The sequence below is a fragment of the Mustela erminea genome, chromosome 8 (genome assembly GCF_009829155.1).
Source record: "Mustela erminea isolate mMusErm1 chromosome 8, mMusErm1.Pri, whole genome shotgun sequence".
Taxonomy (NCBI): domain Eukaryota; kingdom Metazoa; phylum Chordata; class Mammalia; order Carnivora; family Mustelidae; genus Mustela; species Mustela erminea.
Window position 1 is genome coordinate 1,856,876 of NC_045621.1, and position 12,913 is coordinate 1,869,788.

Below are 12,913 nucleotides of genomic sequence, written 5' to 3' on the forward strand. Positions count from 1 at the left end.
CTGATCTTCCAACATTTTCATTTATTATCTGTTTGTTTCATGTGCATTCCAAGATTATTAAGCTGCTCCAAGGGTCGCAGATGAGTAAAGTTGTCCTTATCATTTTTCTCGCACCTGGTTTGCTCCAATGAACTCCGGAACGATTTTGTCCTGTTGCAGGTTTCCAAGACCCGACAGGGATTTCGAGCGGGGCTGTATTTAATTAGGCATGAATTTAAGACAAACAACCACGTTTCTCCAACACTGAGCCTCCTGCGTGAGAACGAGGCCCGTTTATTCCCGTTTTATCTCTGCTTCCGTGTCGTGTTTCCGCCGGGGCTGCGGACTCCGGTCGGGCTCAGTCCCGGGCGCCGTGAGCGGCCGCCGCGGGGACGGTCCAGTCTGTCGCTCGGCGTCCCCGGGCCGGGACAGCGGCGGGCGCGGACGACAGGTCGGAGCCGCGGGGACAGGGACAGCGACGCACCGTGTGCGCGGACGAGCCAGGCCGAAGGTGGCGCCGCGAGGCTGCGGAATCGGGTCACGGCGCACACTCGGGGCTCGAGGATTTTCACCTTCGTCCTGGGAGACGGCGCTCGGGGCTCTAGGGTGCGGGTGTGCGCGCGTGGGTGTGCGTGAGTGTGTGTGCGCGAGTGTGCGCGCGTGCAGGTGTGCGTGAGTATGTGCGCACGTGTGTCTGTGCGCGAGTGTGCGTCTGTGTGCATGTGCACGGGGGGGTGTGTGCGTGCGTGTCTGTGTGCGTGCGTGTCTGTGTGCGTGCATGTGTGTGCGTGTGTGCGCGAGTGTGCGTGTGTGTGCATGTGCGCGGGGGGTGTGCTGCGTGTCTGTGCACGTATGCGTGTGCGTGTGTGTGCGCGCGTGTGTCTGTGCGCGAGTGTGCGTCTGTGTGCATGTGCACGGGGGGTGTGTGCGTGCGTGTGTGTGCGCGTGTGCGCGCGTGCAGGTGTGCGTGAGTGTGTATGCGCGCGTGTGTCTGTGCGCGAGTGTGCGTCTGTGTGCATGTGCACGGGGGGGTGTGTGCGTGCGTGTCTGTGCGTCTGTGCGCGCGTGCAGGTGTGCGTGAGTGTGTGCGCGCGAGTGTGTGTGTGTGCATGTGCGCGGGGGGGGTGTGCTGCGTGTCTGTGCACGTGTGCGTGTGCGTGCGCGTGTGCGCGCGTGCAGGTGTGCGTGAGTGTGTGTGCGCGTGTGTCTGTGCGCGTGTGCGTCTGTGTGCATGTGCACGGGGGGTGTGTGCGTGCGTGTGTGTGCGCGTGTGCGCGAGTGTGTATGCGCGCATGTGTCTGTGCGCGAGTGTGCGTCTGTGTGCATGTGCACGGGGGGGTGTGTGCGTGCGTGTCTGTGCGTCTGTGCGCGCGTGCAGGTGTGCGTGAGTGTGTGCGCGCGAGTGTGTGTGTGTGCATGTGCGCGGGGGGGTGTGCTGCGTGTCTGTGCACGTGTGCGTGTGCGTGTGCGCGCGTGCAGGTGTGCGTGAGTGTGTGTGCGCGTGTGTCTGTGCGCGTGTGCGTCTGTGTGCATGTGCACGGGGGGGTGTGTGCGCGCGTGTCTGTGTGTGCGTGCGTGTGTGTCCGTCTGTGCGTGCGTGCAGGTGTGCGTGAGTGTGTGTGCGCGTGTCTGTGCGCGAGTGTGCGTCTGTGTGCATGTGCACGGGGGGTGTGCGTGCGTGTCTGTGTGTGTCTGTGTGCGTGTGCGCATGGGTGTGCGTGTGCCGGGCGGGGCGGCCGGCGGCGAGGGGGGCGCGCACTGTCCCAGACCCCGGCCGACCCCGTGGCTCAGGGAGGCCGAGGACGGTCGTCCGAAGCCCCGCGCGGGTCCGTGGACGGCCCAGGACGGACTGACGACCGCGCGGACCCGCGCCGCGGCCTCGGACGGACCCGGGCGGCGCTCGCACCGCGACGGCAGCACCAGCGCCGGCTCCGTCACGCGCGGACCCAGGGTCTTCGGAGGCGACGCGCCCCGGGCCGCGGCCCACGGTCAGCGCGGCGGGAGCAGAGGCCGCGGCGGCTCCTGCGGGCCACTCGCGGGCGGGGGGGACACGGTCCGTCGCGCGCTCCCCGCCGGGCCGCGGCTGGTCCCCGGGAACCCCCCGCCGGGCCGCGGCTCCGCTTCTGTCCGCGGCGGGACCCCCGTGCGGCGAGCGGGGCTGCGGGACGTCGGCGCGGGGCGGGGGTGTCCGGACCGACGCCTGGTCTCCGCCGACGGACGGACGGACGGACCGACCGACGGACGCCGAGGCCGCTGCGGACGTGCGGACGCGGGACGGCGCCGGCCCCGACACGCACGAGGCGAGCGTCTATGCGAGCACCGCTCCGGCTCCGGCTCCGGCTCGGGACAGCCGCGCTGTGCTGCGGTTTGGGGCCGCGACCCGCGCAGGGACAAGGCAGGGCGGCAGAGCGCGGAGGGGACGGTGACAGGAGGACCCGGGCCCGGGGCGGCTGACACTCAAGTTCGCACAAAATGACGCGTCGAGAAAGGGGCCAGCGAAGCTGCTGCTGCGCGAGCCGCTCCGGATTCAAACCCGCGGACGCATGTGCCTCTGGGGGTCACACGGGGTCACGGCCGTGGTTAACGCTGGTTGGAACTTGGCCCCCAATGAGCTTTTAGGAGATTAATGATACACTACACGTTAATTAATTAATTGAATTGAAACAAAATTAAAGGAAAAAACAGAAAAGAAAAAGAGTATTCTTAGTCTCTCCTGAAATTTTCATAATTTCTAAAAAAAAAAAAAAAAAAACACCCAGTTATCTTGAGATGCTCTTGTTCACAGGAGGAGGGGGACTCTGCGTGCTTCTTCCCTCCAGAAAGTTTTGCACTTGCTTCCAGCCCTACAGCACGATTCTGTTGGGAAGGGCTGTTGTCTGTGGTCTCCAGGACGCTTTTCAACTTGAAATAAATGACATTCAACTTGGCCATAATTTGCCAAATTTTATGTTCTGAGTTTGGGATTCTTTTTCAACATTCCTTATGCTTCCGTAGCTTTTTTTCTTCTTTTTCTTAACTCCTGTTAATTTGGGGGGAGGGGTTCATTAGTATTTTAATAAATTAATAATCAGCGACTGTCTCCATCCTCCCCAGATGTACATGACTTCACTTCCGCTCATGTAGAGTTTGAGATGTCAGTTAGCCAGGAGGGCAAAGAACTCCACGAACCTAATGGGACCTGTAGATCTCCGAGGAGCAACTGGAGAGCCTGTGGAATCGTCTGGGCAGCTTCTCATTCCTGAGTTCCAAATAAAGGCTGGTGTTTCTATAGCTACAGGTTATCAGTGTTTTTGACTTAACAGAATCACCACATATTTCTGGTTCATTTATCTGAACTTGTACAATCTCTATAGGTCGGACTTGAAGGAAGTTTAATGCAAACAAAATTCACAAATGTCCTTAGGTTCATAAATTACAACTGGAAGATGTAGAGCTCAAATAATAACCAATTTGGAAAAAAACAATGTCGTGAAATAAATATTGAAAATAAAACTCTGAAATCATTTAGGCTAAATTCATATGTGATACACTTTGAAACATGTATTTTATTATCACAGTTTGTTCAGCCATGAAAAATTAGTTGCTTTTCTCTTGTTATCAGTAATATTACCCTGAGATTTTTAAGGGCATAGACAATGATAATTAGTATTGTGTTGCCTTTGTGGGTGATGTTGAAAATTGATTTTTGTTTCTGAGCCATTATATATATACACAATGGAAGGTACTCATTTTGTCCTTCAAACAAATGGCAAAAAAGAATACTACAACACTTTACTTTTCACCATTGGAAGTAAAATGGATCTCATATGTTCAAAGGAATGTCACAAAACGAAAACCATTGACATGACAAAAGCGTGCATTTAATTTTATGCTTTGCAGAGATACATGACTAAAGTTGCGTGCATGGCTTGGCCTTTGGGATGGTCCCAGATGTTTATTTTTAAGGGAAAAATTAAAATGGAGCCAACAAATGCAATTAAGGGGAAAGAAAAAGAAAAAAAAAACATTGAGACACAGGGGACCTACATGTTCTGGTCTAAGAAACATGCAAATATCACAAAACATTCCAGATACAGTATGACAGATAAACAAGGGAAAGGCACTGGAACAATGCTCCTTCTTTCAGAAATGGGAAGTCTAACAATTATTTTTTCACAAATGGTATTGATGAAACCATCTTTATTTTGAAAGAAATTTATAGAAGGAATTTTAGCACCATCATTAGAAGAAAATAGTAATACATTTTAGCCCTGCCTATCTCCAGTCTTGGAATAATTACCGAAGCATAGCACCTTTTAGTATCTCAAATATAAACAAGAACAGTGAGTCCATCCCAGCTTCTAGAGATGAGGTAGCTCATGCTAAGAAATGTTGGGTCACTTTTCCTACGAGAGTTCAAAGGCCGAATGTTCTAATTCCAATCATCACATTTGATTAGTCAGCTCCACAACTTGAGTTTCTAAATCTTTTTCTTCATTGTAGGCTTCAGGATGACGAGACTGTACATGTGGAAGGCTCTTGACTTTGGGTCCCGGACATATGTTTACAGAGTTGTACGTGTAAATTACTTTGCATTCAATGTCTTCTTAAACAAGAAAGTGCAAGTGTGTTCAATGGTGTACTCATGTAACTAATATCTACGCGACAGACTGAGTCAAGAGGGAAAGATATCTTTAAATATGAATGACAAAAAAGACTGAACTTACCACACTTTATAAAAATTTAAGATCACTTTGTTTCTCCACTCAATATATATTATTAAAAAATTTCGTTTAAGATAGTGAGAAACGGATTTTTTTTTCAAAGTTCTCTTCAAAGAGTCTTTATGGTAATTGAACAATATCAAGGCATGCATGTGGGTTTCAATCACAAGGATAAACATGTTGATTTCATTTTTAATTGATAATCTGGGAATAAGAGGTCACAGAAGGGCTCTACTACTATTTTTCAAACTACAGCCAAGTGAAATTAAACATGTTTTGTGGTTTTAAATACCCCACTCTTTAAGCTACCTGCCAGGAAGAAAAATTTCCTCATAAATACTAAGCAACTTCGTCATTACATTGAAATAAATTGAAGAAAACGGAGATTCCTTTATTCAATCAGTTTACTTTTCTAAAAGGTGGTCGTTGTCATTGCTCGTCTTAAACCTAAACTGCCGTATTGAAAATATTTTAAATCAATTAGAACTTGAGGAATGTAAGTAAAATAAATATTCTGAAGGATAAGGGGGCCAGGCACTGAAGACCATATGTACAGTGCTGCTGCGGGACCAGCCATTACTTCAAGAGTTTCAGGATCAGCTTCCAACAGTCAAAATTCCTGTGAGTGGGCGGTCTCGGAGGGCGGGGTGGTGCGCCTTGTCCATGCGTCTTGGCTCGCTTTACACAAAACAGACTGGACCAATTTCGATGCCAAATTCTTGGTCTGTGCCGCCAACATCCACAGGGGCAAGATCTATGATGGGTAAGCGCGCCACGTTCTGTGTTCTGTATTCAAAGACCGTCTTGCCCACGTTGCCATTTCGTTTCTGGAATTAAAAGGTGCAACGGGTTAGTGGTATAGACAGGTTATTCCAAAGATGTTAGACATAAACTTCCAAGCCAAATTTTATAATGTGAAAGCAATGAGTCTTCGAGCACTACTTCGAGTTAAGAGCACTGCTAACATCAGGATAGGTCCTGACATGGCTGGCAGCCATTTCCTTTGTGATTTAAATTGAGGAAATACCTTTTGTTCTTCGACAGCTTCCCAAATGGTCGCTAACATAAATTATGAAAGTTTTTTTGGTTTTCACAAATGACACTATAATTCGTCATTAAATATTTTCCCTTTTAGAATTTATATGTACGAGTGAGGAGACATACAAATCAGCGAAAAATTTAAGGGGTATCTCATATTGATTATACATTTTAGAGTCAAAGAATTTTAAGCCTGAAACTGAGATTAAATAAAGTGACTTGCAGAAGAACCACATAGGGTTTGCAGAAGAGCTGGGTTAAATCCCGAGGACCCAGACCTTTGTTCATTATTTTGCATTAAAACTTCTGTGCTTCGTGGACTAACCCACATTCCTGTTTACCTTAAAGAACAAGTATAAACAAAGTGGGGGTAAGGTTGCCCCCACTTCTGCCATGACAGTATTTTTGTCAAAAATAAATTTCTTCTTCAACCAGATCAATATAGGTCAGAAGTACTTACAGAGCAAGTGTCATGAAGAACGATATATCTGAATCGAACGTTGCCCTCTGCTTTGATTTCCAAGTCATTTGACCCTTTGAGAACCACAGCTTTCTTGAGGTTCTTGGCTTGATCATCCATGTATCCCACACTGTTTTTACAGATGTAAGTGATATTCTGGGAGGCTTCTTTCGATAGAAGGCGCAGGAAGGTCATTTGAGTAATGGCTGCGTTAGGTGACTGATGATCTCCATAAACAAACTGGAGAAACAGAGAGTCTTTGTTATACAAAACACTGAAGGGTTTCATGGTGCCCTGTGTGTGTGTGTGTGTGTGTGTGTGATGATCTCAGACATCAGTTTGGAGGATTATTACTTTTGATCTTTCATATAACAACATACTTTACCCGCATATAAAAATATTTTGAAACTTCTATGAATATTCACAAGAACCTCTGTCCTTCCTACCTCAAACAAAAGGGGATGAAACCAACCATAATTAGAACTCATCAGAGAAAATCTAAGTATTTTTTGAAATCTGCTTCTCTATTTGTTTAAAAATATCTGGATATTTCTTTGTAGAAGTTATACTTGTACACTGACTTAACTGTGTGTCAAAAATAACTCTGTTTTTACTGCTAATTATAGTAAGAATTAAGACTCAATTACTGGCTTAAAATCTTTTAAGACCCACTGTTCCATACTTCAGGAAATACAATTTACAAGCTGTCCATTTGCAGACAAAAACAGATAATCAGAAATATTTTCCTACAGGCTCTTTTCTACTTATCTTCTGTTTTTTTTTTTTTTTTTTAAGATTTTATTTATTTATTTGACAGAGAGAAATCCCAAGTAGATGGAAAGGCAGGCAGAGAGAGAGAGAGGGAAGCAGGCTCTCTGCTGAGCAGAGAGCCCGATGCGGGCCTCGATCCCAGGACCCTGAGATCATGACCTGAGCCGAAGGCAGTGGCTTAACCCACTGAGCCACCCAGGCGCCCAACTTATCTTCTGTTTTGAATTGTATTTTCAATGCTCCTATTTAAGCCTTTTACATATTATATTAACAAAGTTACATTTCAACTGGGTATATTTAAATTTTAAGCTTTCCTACTCATTAAATCCTGGTGGATTCCGGAATACCCTCTACACATCCACACTGTCTCATTAGGTCGCTGTGAGCATGAGCTCTGAGGAAAGATCAGAAGCAGAGGTGAGAGGGAGCCCGCAGAGTTAGGCTGTCATCAAGAGATCTGCAGTGAAGTGCTCGTAGTATAAGAGGGAATGGCAAGGCTGGTTGAGAACCTAAATACAGGACCATGAAAGAAACAGAAAGGAGACTGAGGCTTAAAAATACTAAAAGAATTCATAGGCAGCCGACCCTTGAAGAACATGGGTTTGAACTGCCTGTGCCCACTTATACCCAGAATTTCCCAGTATAGACAGTGCTGAAATGTATTTTCTCCTCATGATTTTCTTAACGCATTTTCTTTTCTCTAGCTAACTTTTTTGTAAGAATATAGTATGTACTACATCACGCAAAATATGTGTTAATCGTCCGGTCTATGTGATGGATGAGGCTTATGGTCAGCCGTAGGCTGTTCGTAGTTAAGTTTCAGGGGAGTCAACGTTGTGTGTGGATTTCCGACCGCACAGACCTTTGACTGAGGTATCTCCCTAACCCCTGTGATGTTCAAGGATCAACTGTAATCACAAAAATGCCCTGAGTTTAAATAATACTGCGGAGATTGCATAGTGATTTAATTATTAAAAGTACTATTATGGTAATCATCTAATATTTATTTGTACCTTACCAGGTATTAGATAGTATCAAGCTCCTTTTAGTCACACAGAGACTGTCAGGTAGATATTATCACTTTCACTTTATTTTTTACGTTTTCTTCAAAGATATATTTATTTTTTTGAGAGAGAGCATGCATGAGGGGGGAATGACAGAGGAAGAGGGAGAGAGAGAGCGCCTCAGCAGACCCCCTGCCGAGCGTGGAGCCCAACACATGGCTCGACCCAGGACGATCCAGGACCCTGAGATCACGACCTGAGCCGAAACCGAGTCAGAGGCTCTACCAACTGAGCCACCAGGCGGCCCATCACTTTCACTTCAAAAAGGCAAAACGACGTTTCAAAAGGTTAAGTGACTCCCTGAGGCCACAAAGTCGGCAAGAGATCCAGGAGTTGGTCACCAAGGTCTCCTGATGCTAAGTACAATCCACGTCTTTCAACTGTGGCGAGGTCCTTTTCAGTATACCCCACCGTCAGTGTCGCGTGCATTAAAGGAGCTAATATAATAGTAAAACAATGACTTTTCCACATCCCATCAGTGGAGAAATCATCATTCGAAATTTATGTTCATATAATTCATAGTGAAGTTTGTTTACATAATAATAAACCTGGCCACAAATAATAGCATAGTCCTAAATCAATAATAAAATACAAGTAATAATAAAAGGCAAAGAATGTAATTCTCAGAAAGCGGATTAAATTACCTGAGATCCTCTGTTCATGTCAAGACCATACCAAACAGGCTTGTGGTCGGACGCCTTGCTGGCCCACCAGGTCTTGCGCGGCACGCTGGACGGGTTCGCCGAGATGCACGTCTCCCCCGTGTCCATGTTGCAGTAAACTCTGATGGCGTCTTCAACGGATCCCTGGTTAGGATCAATCCAGTACTCGCCTAGTTTCCAAATTAAAAATACGCACTAAGTCAAGTGAATTTCAAACGTGATTATGAGTCTCTAAAAGAATGAACAGAGGGTTTGAAGAGAGGAACTCACTGATGAACTCAGTCTCTCTTAAAGAGAGTACCTAGCTCGGGAAGGACCCTGCAGCTGAGGAAAAGTCACCGTGCCGCGTTTGCACACTCCCTACTGCCAGGCACTGTGCGAGGGCACTTAGCCACACCATGTGCTGAAGGCTCAATACACGCGCGGGAAGGAAAGATCAGTATCCCCATCCGAGAGCTGGGAAAACTGTACCAGAAGGAGAAAATCCTCAACAATTAAGTGTCTTTGCCAAAAACGGTGTGTTCTCATTAAATTTAGAAAGCCAGTATTTTAAAGCAAAATGCGACTGGAATCTAATAAAATAGCGTGTTGTCAAAACTATGAATGAAGTCAGTAAATGAGCTGAACTACAACAGAATGAAAGCCTTGAGTTCTGTCTGGAGCCGCATGAGACGGCGTCATCAATAGTCTGTCCTCCTCTGTCACCGTTATCGTCCCCTCCTGTGGCTTTTCAAAGTCATTGACTGTCCTCACCACTAAGGCATAAATTCTGCAACATGTCTGCCACTTTCACTTCTTGTGCCTGTCCTTGAAGTAGAAAGTCCAGAAAATATTTAGGGGTGCAGTTGAGAACATGGTCCGGAGCAACAGATTTTCCTCAAATGGGCGGGGTGTCCACTCACCGCTCTGCTTTGCAGAATGGCAAAGCTTTAAGTCTTCACACGTCCGGGCGGGATGCTTTTTAGAGCCATCAGGACTGCGCATGGTTTCAATCTGACTACTGAGTGACTTCAGGGTGGCATGGACTCCTGGGTCTGTTTTGTTTTTGTCGTCTGGAGCCGCCTGATCCTCAGTAAACTCTGGAAGGGGGTCTGGCATGCTCTCATCGTAGTGACCCATGATATCTCCGAGAGCAGCTGTAAGGTGACCCGGCGGCCCGGGGGGACCAGGTGGACCAGGCTCACCAGGAGGACCCTAATTTTTAAAAAATTAGAAATCTAGTTAATGTTTTTTTTTTAATTTTTTAATTTCAACTGGACACAAAGGCATTGATGGGACTCAGTATATCGGGGGTTACAGTGTGATACCCCGTCTGATGGTACTGACAGATCTGTGACCTCATGACTTTTTTCCTAAGAGTTATTTATTTATTTGAGAGAGAGAGAAAGTGCACAGGTGAGTATGAGCGGGGGAGAGGGTCTCTAGCAGGAGAGGGACAAGCAGACTCCCTGTTGAGTGATGAGCCTTTCATGGGACTCGATCCCAGGACCCTGAGATCAGGACCTGAGCCAAAGACAGACGCGTAAACCACTGCGCCACCCAGGTGTCCCTGACCTCATGACTTTTTTAAATAACGTGGCTCTGGCCTGCTTCCGTAACTTCCCGAGCACGAGAAATGATGCATAACTTCTATCAGGCAACATGTCTGCAAGCCGGCGTCTGAGACCGATACAAACCAAAGTGCAGAATGTCTGCCCAACATCACCTTGCAGGTGCGCGATGTTTCCGTTCAGAGTGTGTGGAGGTAGACATGCATTTCCAAACTATTTGGGGCAAGGCACACTGAACTATCTCAAAAGGATTTATGGGCCAAAGCTGGAAGAGGAGACGCAGCGAGTCGTGGGTGCTGGTTCTTAAGGCCTCACATCCGTGTCAAGGAAGTGCCCACAACAAACATTCCCGAAAACAATTAAAAAGAAAGAAAGCGAGAGAGAGAGAGAGAGGGAGAGAGAAAGAAAGAAAGAAAGAAAGAAAGAAAGAAAGGAAGGAAGGAAGGAAGAAAGAAGGAAGAAAGAAAGAAACCGCCCCGAAAAGAATTTCCCTACTTCCACATATGGAAGGAGACAGGAAGGCGTCTTGCGTGCATTAACTAGTGTGGAGATCGAATTTCTCTGTACTACGCAAAACCGATAAAAGTTCTCTTCAGCCTTTCTATTAACAAAACAAACCACTCTCTGCCCGGCCATACAAGGACTATTGCAGTAGCAGGGAGATAAGCACAGAAAGTGGCGGGGACTCGGTGGGCCTAGGATCCTCCGTCAGTCCCTTCGCAGGGAAGAGCCAGCAGCTTAGGGGCCGGGGACAGTCTGTAGAGCTCCATTGTGCACGCTGCACGTGGGGAGCATGGTCCTGGCCATCGGAGGGCTGGAGCTCTCTGCCCGCCGCACCACGGTAAGTGGCCCTGAACACGGTGCTTCGACCTTCACTGCCAACCTGGCCTCAACCTCAACAGTCTGGTCAGTCTGGTGGGTTTTTTCCTTTAAGGTCATATTGTGATTCTCTGCATCCCTTTATGCTGATGGGGGAAGACGGTGGTTTTTTTTTTGTTTTTTTGTTTTTTGTTTTTTTCCCTTTCTATCAAGGACCACTAAACCACAGAACAAAGGAGGTCTAGAGGCATGTGAGTCCCAGGTGTTCCAAGTCCGCAGCTGTTAACCGTTCCCAGAGAAATGTGTAGGAAATACTCCTCTTGACCATGGGGAAAACAAGGCTATTCCACCCACATAATAAATAATAAATATTCGGCTTAATGGTCACGTCAGTAAGAAAAGAGACGATGAGGAAGGAAAGGTAGACACGACCAGTGGGAAGAAACAGCACAGCGGCCGGACTCCGACACACACGCACCGTGTGCACGGCAGAAATGGAGGGTGCGTCCCGAATTCCTGATGTTTCCCAAGTCGATACTCGGAATTTAATTTAAATCCTCTCTGAATGTCATTTCCAATAGAGAAACATAACTTCATTGTCTTCCCTTTCCAGCATTTTTCTGAATGACTATACTCATCAACCTCACGTTTGGTATATTGCCATTTAAAGCAAAGTGATGTTTTCATAACTTTAATTATAAACACAGTCATAACCTGCTGCTTTCCCTCACTGGTGTTACATGAAGTCAGGGCTTCTGGAGCTTGGACTCTAATTTAATGTGCTCTGAATCATCTGTATTAAAATACTTTCAGTGGTTACTTATATAGGCAGGCTCTTGTGTGACATCTAGGTTTGTTTCCAGAGTCTTTTCGATCTCTTGTCCACCATGCTGCACGGATATTCCTCGGACAGAGTCCATGCTTTGGGAACCAACGGTGTAACCTGCATGAAACCCCTGTGATTACCTCAGGTCCTGCTTCTCCGACACTGCCCCGCACACCAGGAGGCCCGATAGGCCCAAGTGGTCCAGGGTTTCCTTCTTTACCTGAGGGGCCAACTGGACCTGGAGGACCCTACCAGAAACAAGGACCATATTTTAGATTCTAGGAAGAAAACATTTTTTTTCTTTTTTTAATTTATTTATTATTTATTTTCAGCATAACAATATTTACTATTTTTGTACCACACCCAGTGCTCCGTGCAATCCGTGTCCTCTCCAATACCCACCACCTGGTACCCCAACCTCCCACCCCCCGCCCCTTCAAACCCCTCAGATTGTTTTTCAGAGTCCATAGTCTCTCATGGTTCACCTCCCCTTCCAATTTACCCCAACTCCCTTCTCCTCTCCATCTCCCCTTGTCCTCCATGCTATTTGTTATGCTCCACAAATAAGTGAAACCATATGATAATTGACTCTCTCTGCTTGGCTTATTTCACTCAGCATAATCTTTTCCAGTCCTGTCCATGTTGCTACAAAAGTTGGGTATTCATCCTTTCTGATGGAGGCATAATACTCCATAGTGTATATGGACCACATCTTCCTTATCCATTCGTCCATTGAAGGGCATCTTGGTTCTTTCCACAGTTTGGTGACCGTGGCCATTGCTGCTATAAACATTGGGGTACAGATGGCCCTTCTTTTCACGACATCTGTATCTTTGGGGTAAATACCCAGGAGTGCAATTGCAGGGTCATAGGGAAGTTCTATTTTTAATTTCTTGAGGAATCTCCCCACTGTTCTCCAAAGAGACTGCACCAACTTGCATTCCCACCAACAGTGGAAGAGGGTTCCCCTTTCTCCACATCCCCTCCCTCCACAGCAAATATCATCCTCAATGGGAAAAAGCTTGCAGCCTTCCCGTTGGG

The 12,913-nt window shown here is 47.1% G+C and overlaps 2 protein-coding genes across 2 annotated transcripts in view; both read right to left on the bottom strand.

The window, feature by feature from the left end:
• Positions 1 to 730: 730 nt before the first annotated feature.
• LOC116596869 (putative uncharacterized protein FLJ46204) lies at positions 731 to 1,636 on the bottom strand (the record flags this gene model as incomplete). The annotated part of the gene is made up of 3 exons (XM_032354046.1): positions 1,577 to 1,636; positions 1,003 to 1,116; positions 731 to 778 (listed from the first exon to the last, which is right to left on the bottom strand). Coding segments are annotated over exons 1-3 (222 nt in total), but the record flags the coding sequence as incomplete, so codon positions are not given.
• A 2,181-nt stretch (positions 1,637 to 3,817) lies between these two features.
• COL5A2 (collagen type V alpha 2 chain) overlaps positions 3,818 to 12,913 on the bottom strand; it is a 134,928-nt gene continuing 125,832 nt past the window's right edge. Inside the window, exons 50-54 of the mRNA XM_032354139.1 lie at positions 12,013 to 12,120; positions 9,580 to 9,871; positions 8,660 to 8,847; positions 6,181 to 6,420; positions 3,818 to 5,509 (exon numbers count right to left, since the gene is read on the bottom strand). Of these exons, the coding sequence (XP_032210030.1) occupies positions 5,363 to 5,509; positions 6,181 to 6,420; positions 8,660 to 8,847; positions 9,580 to 9,871; positions 12,013 to 12,120 (975 nt within the window). The 3' untranslated portion in view covers positions 3,818 to 5,362. The remainder of the gene's footprint in view (positions 5,510 to 6,180; positions 6,421 to 8,659; positions 8,848 to 9,579; positions 9,872 to 12,012; positions 12,121 to 12,913) is intronic.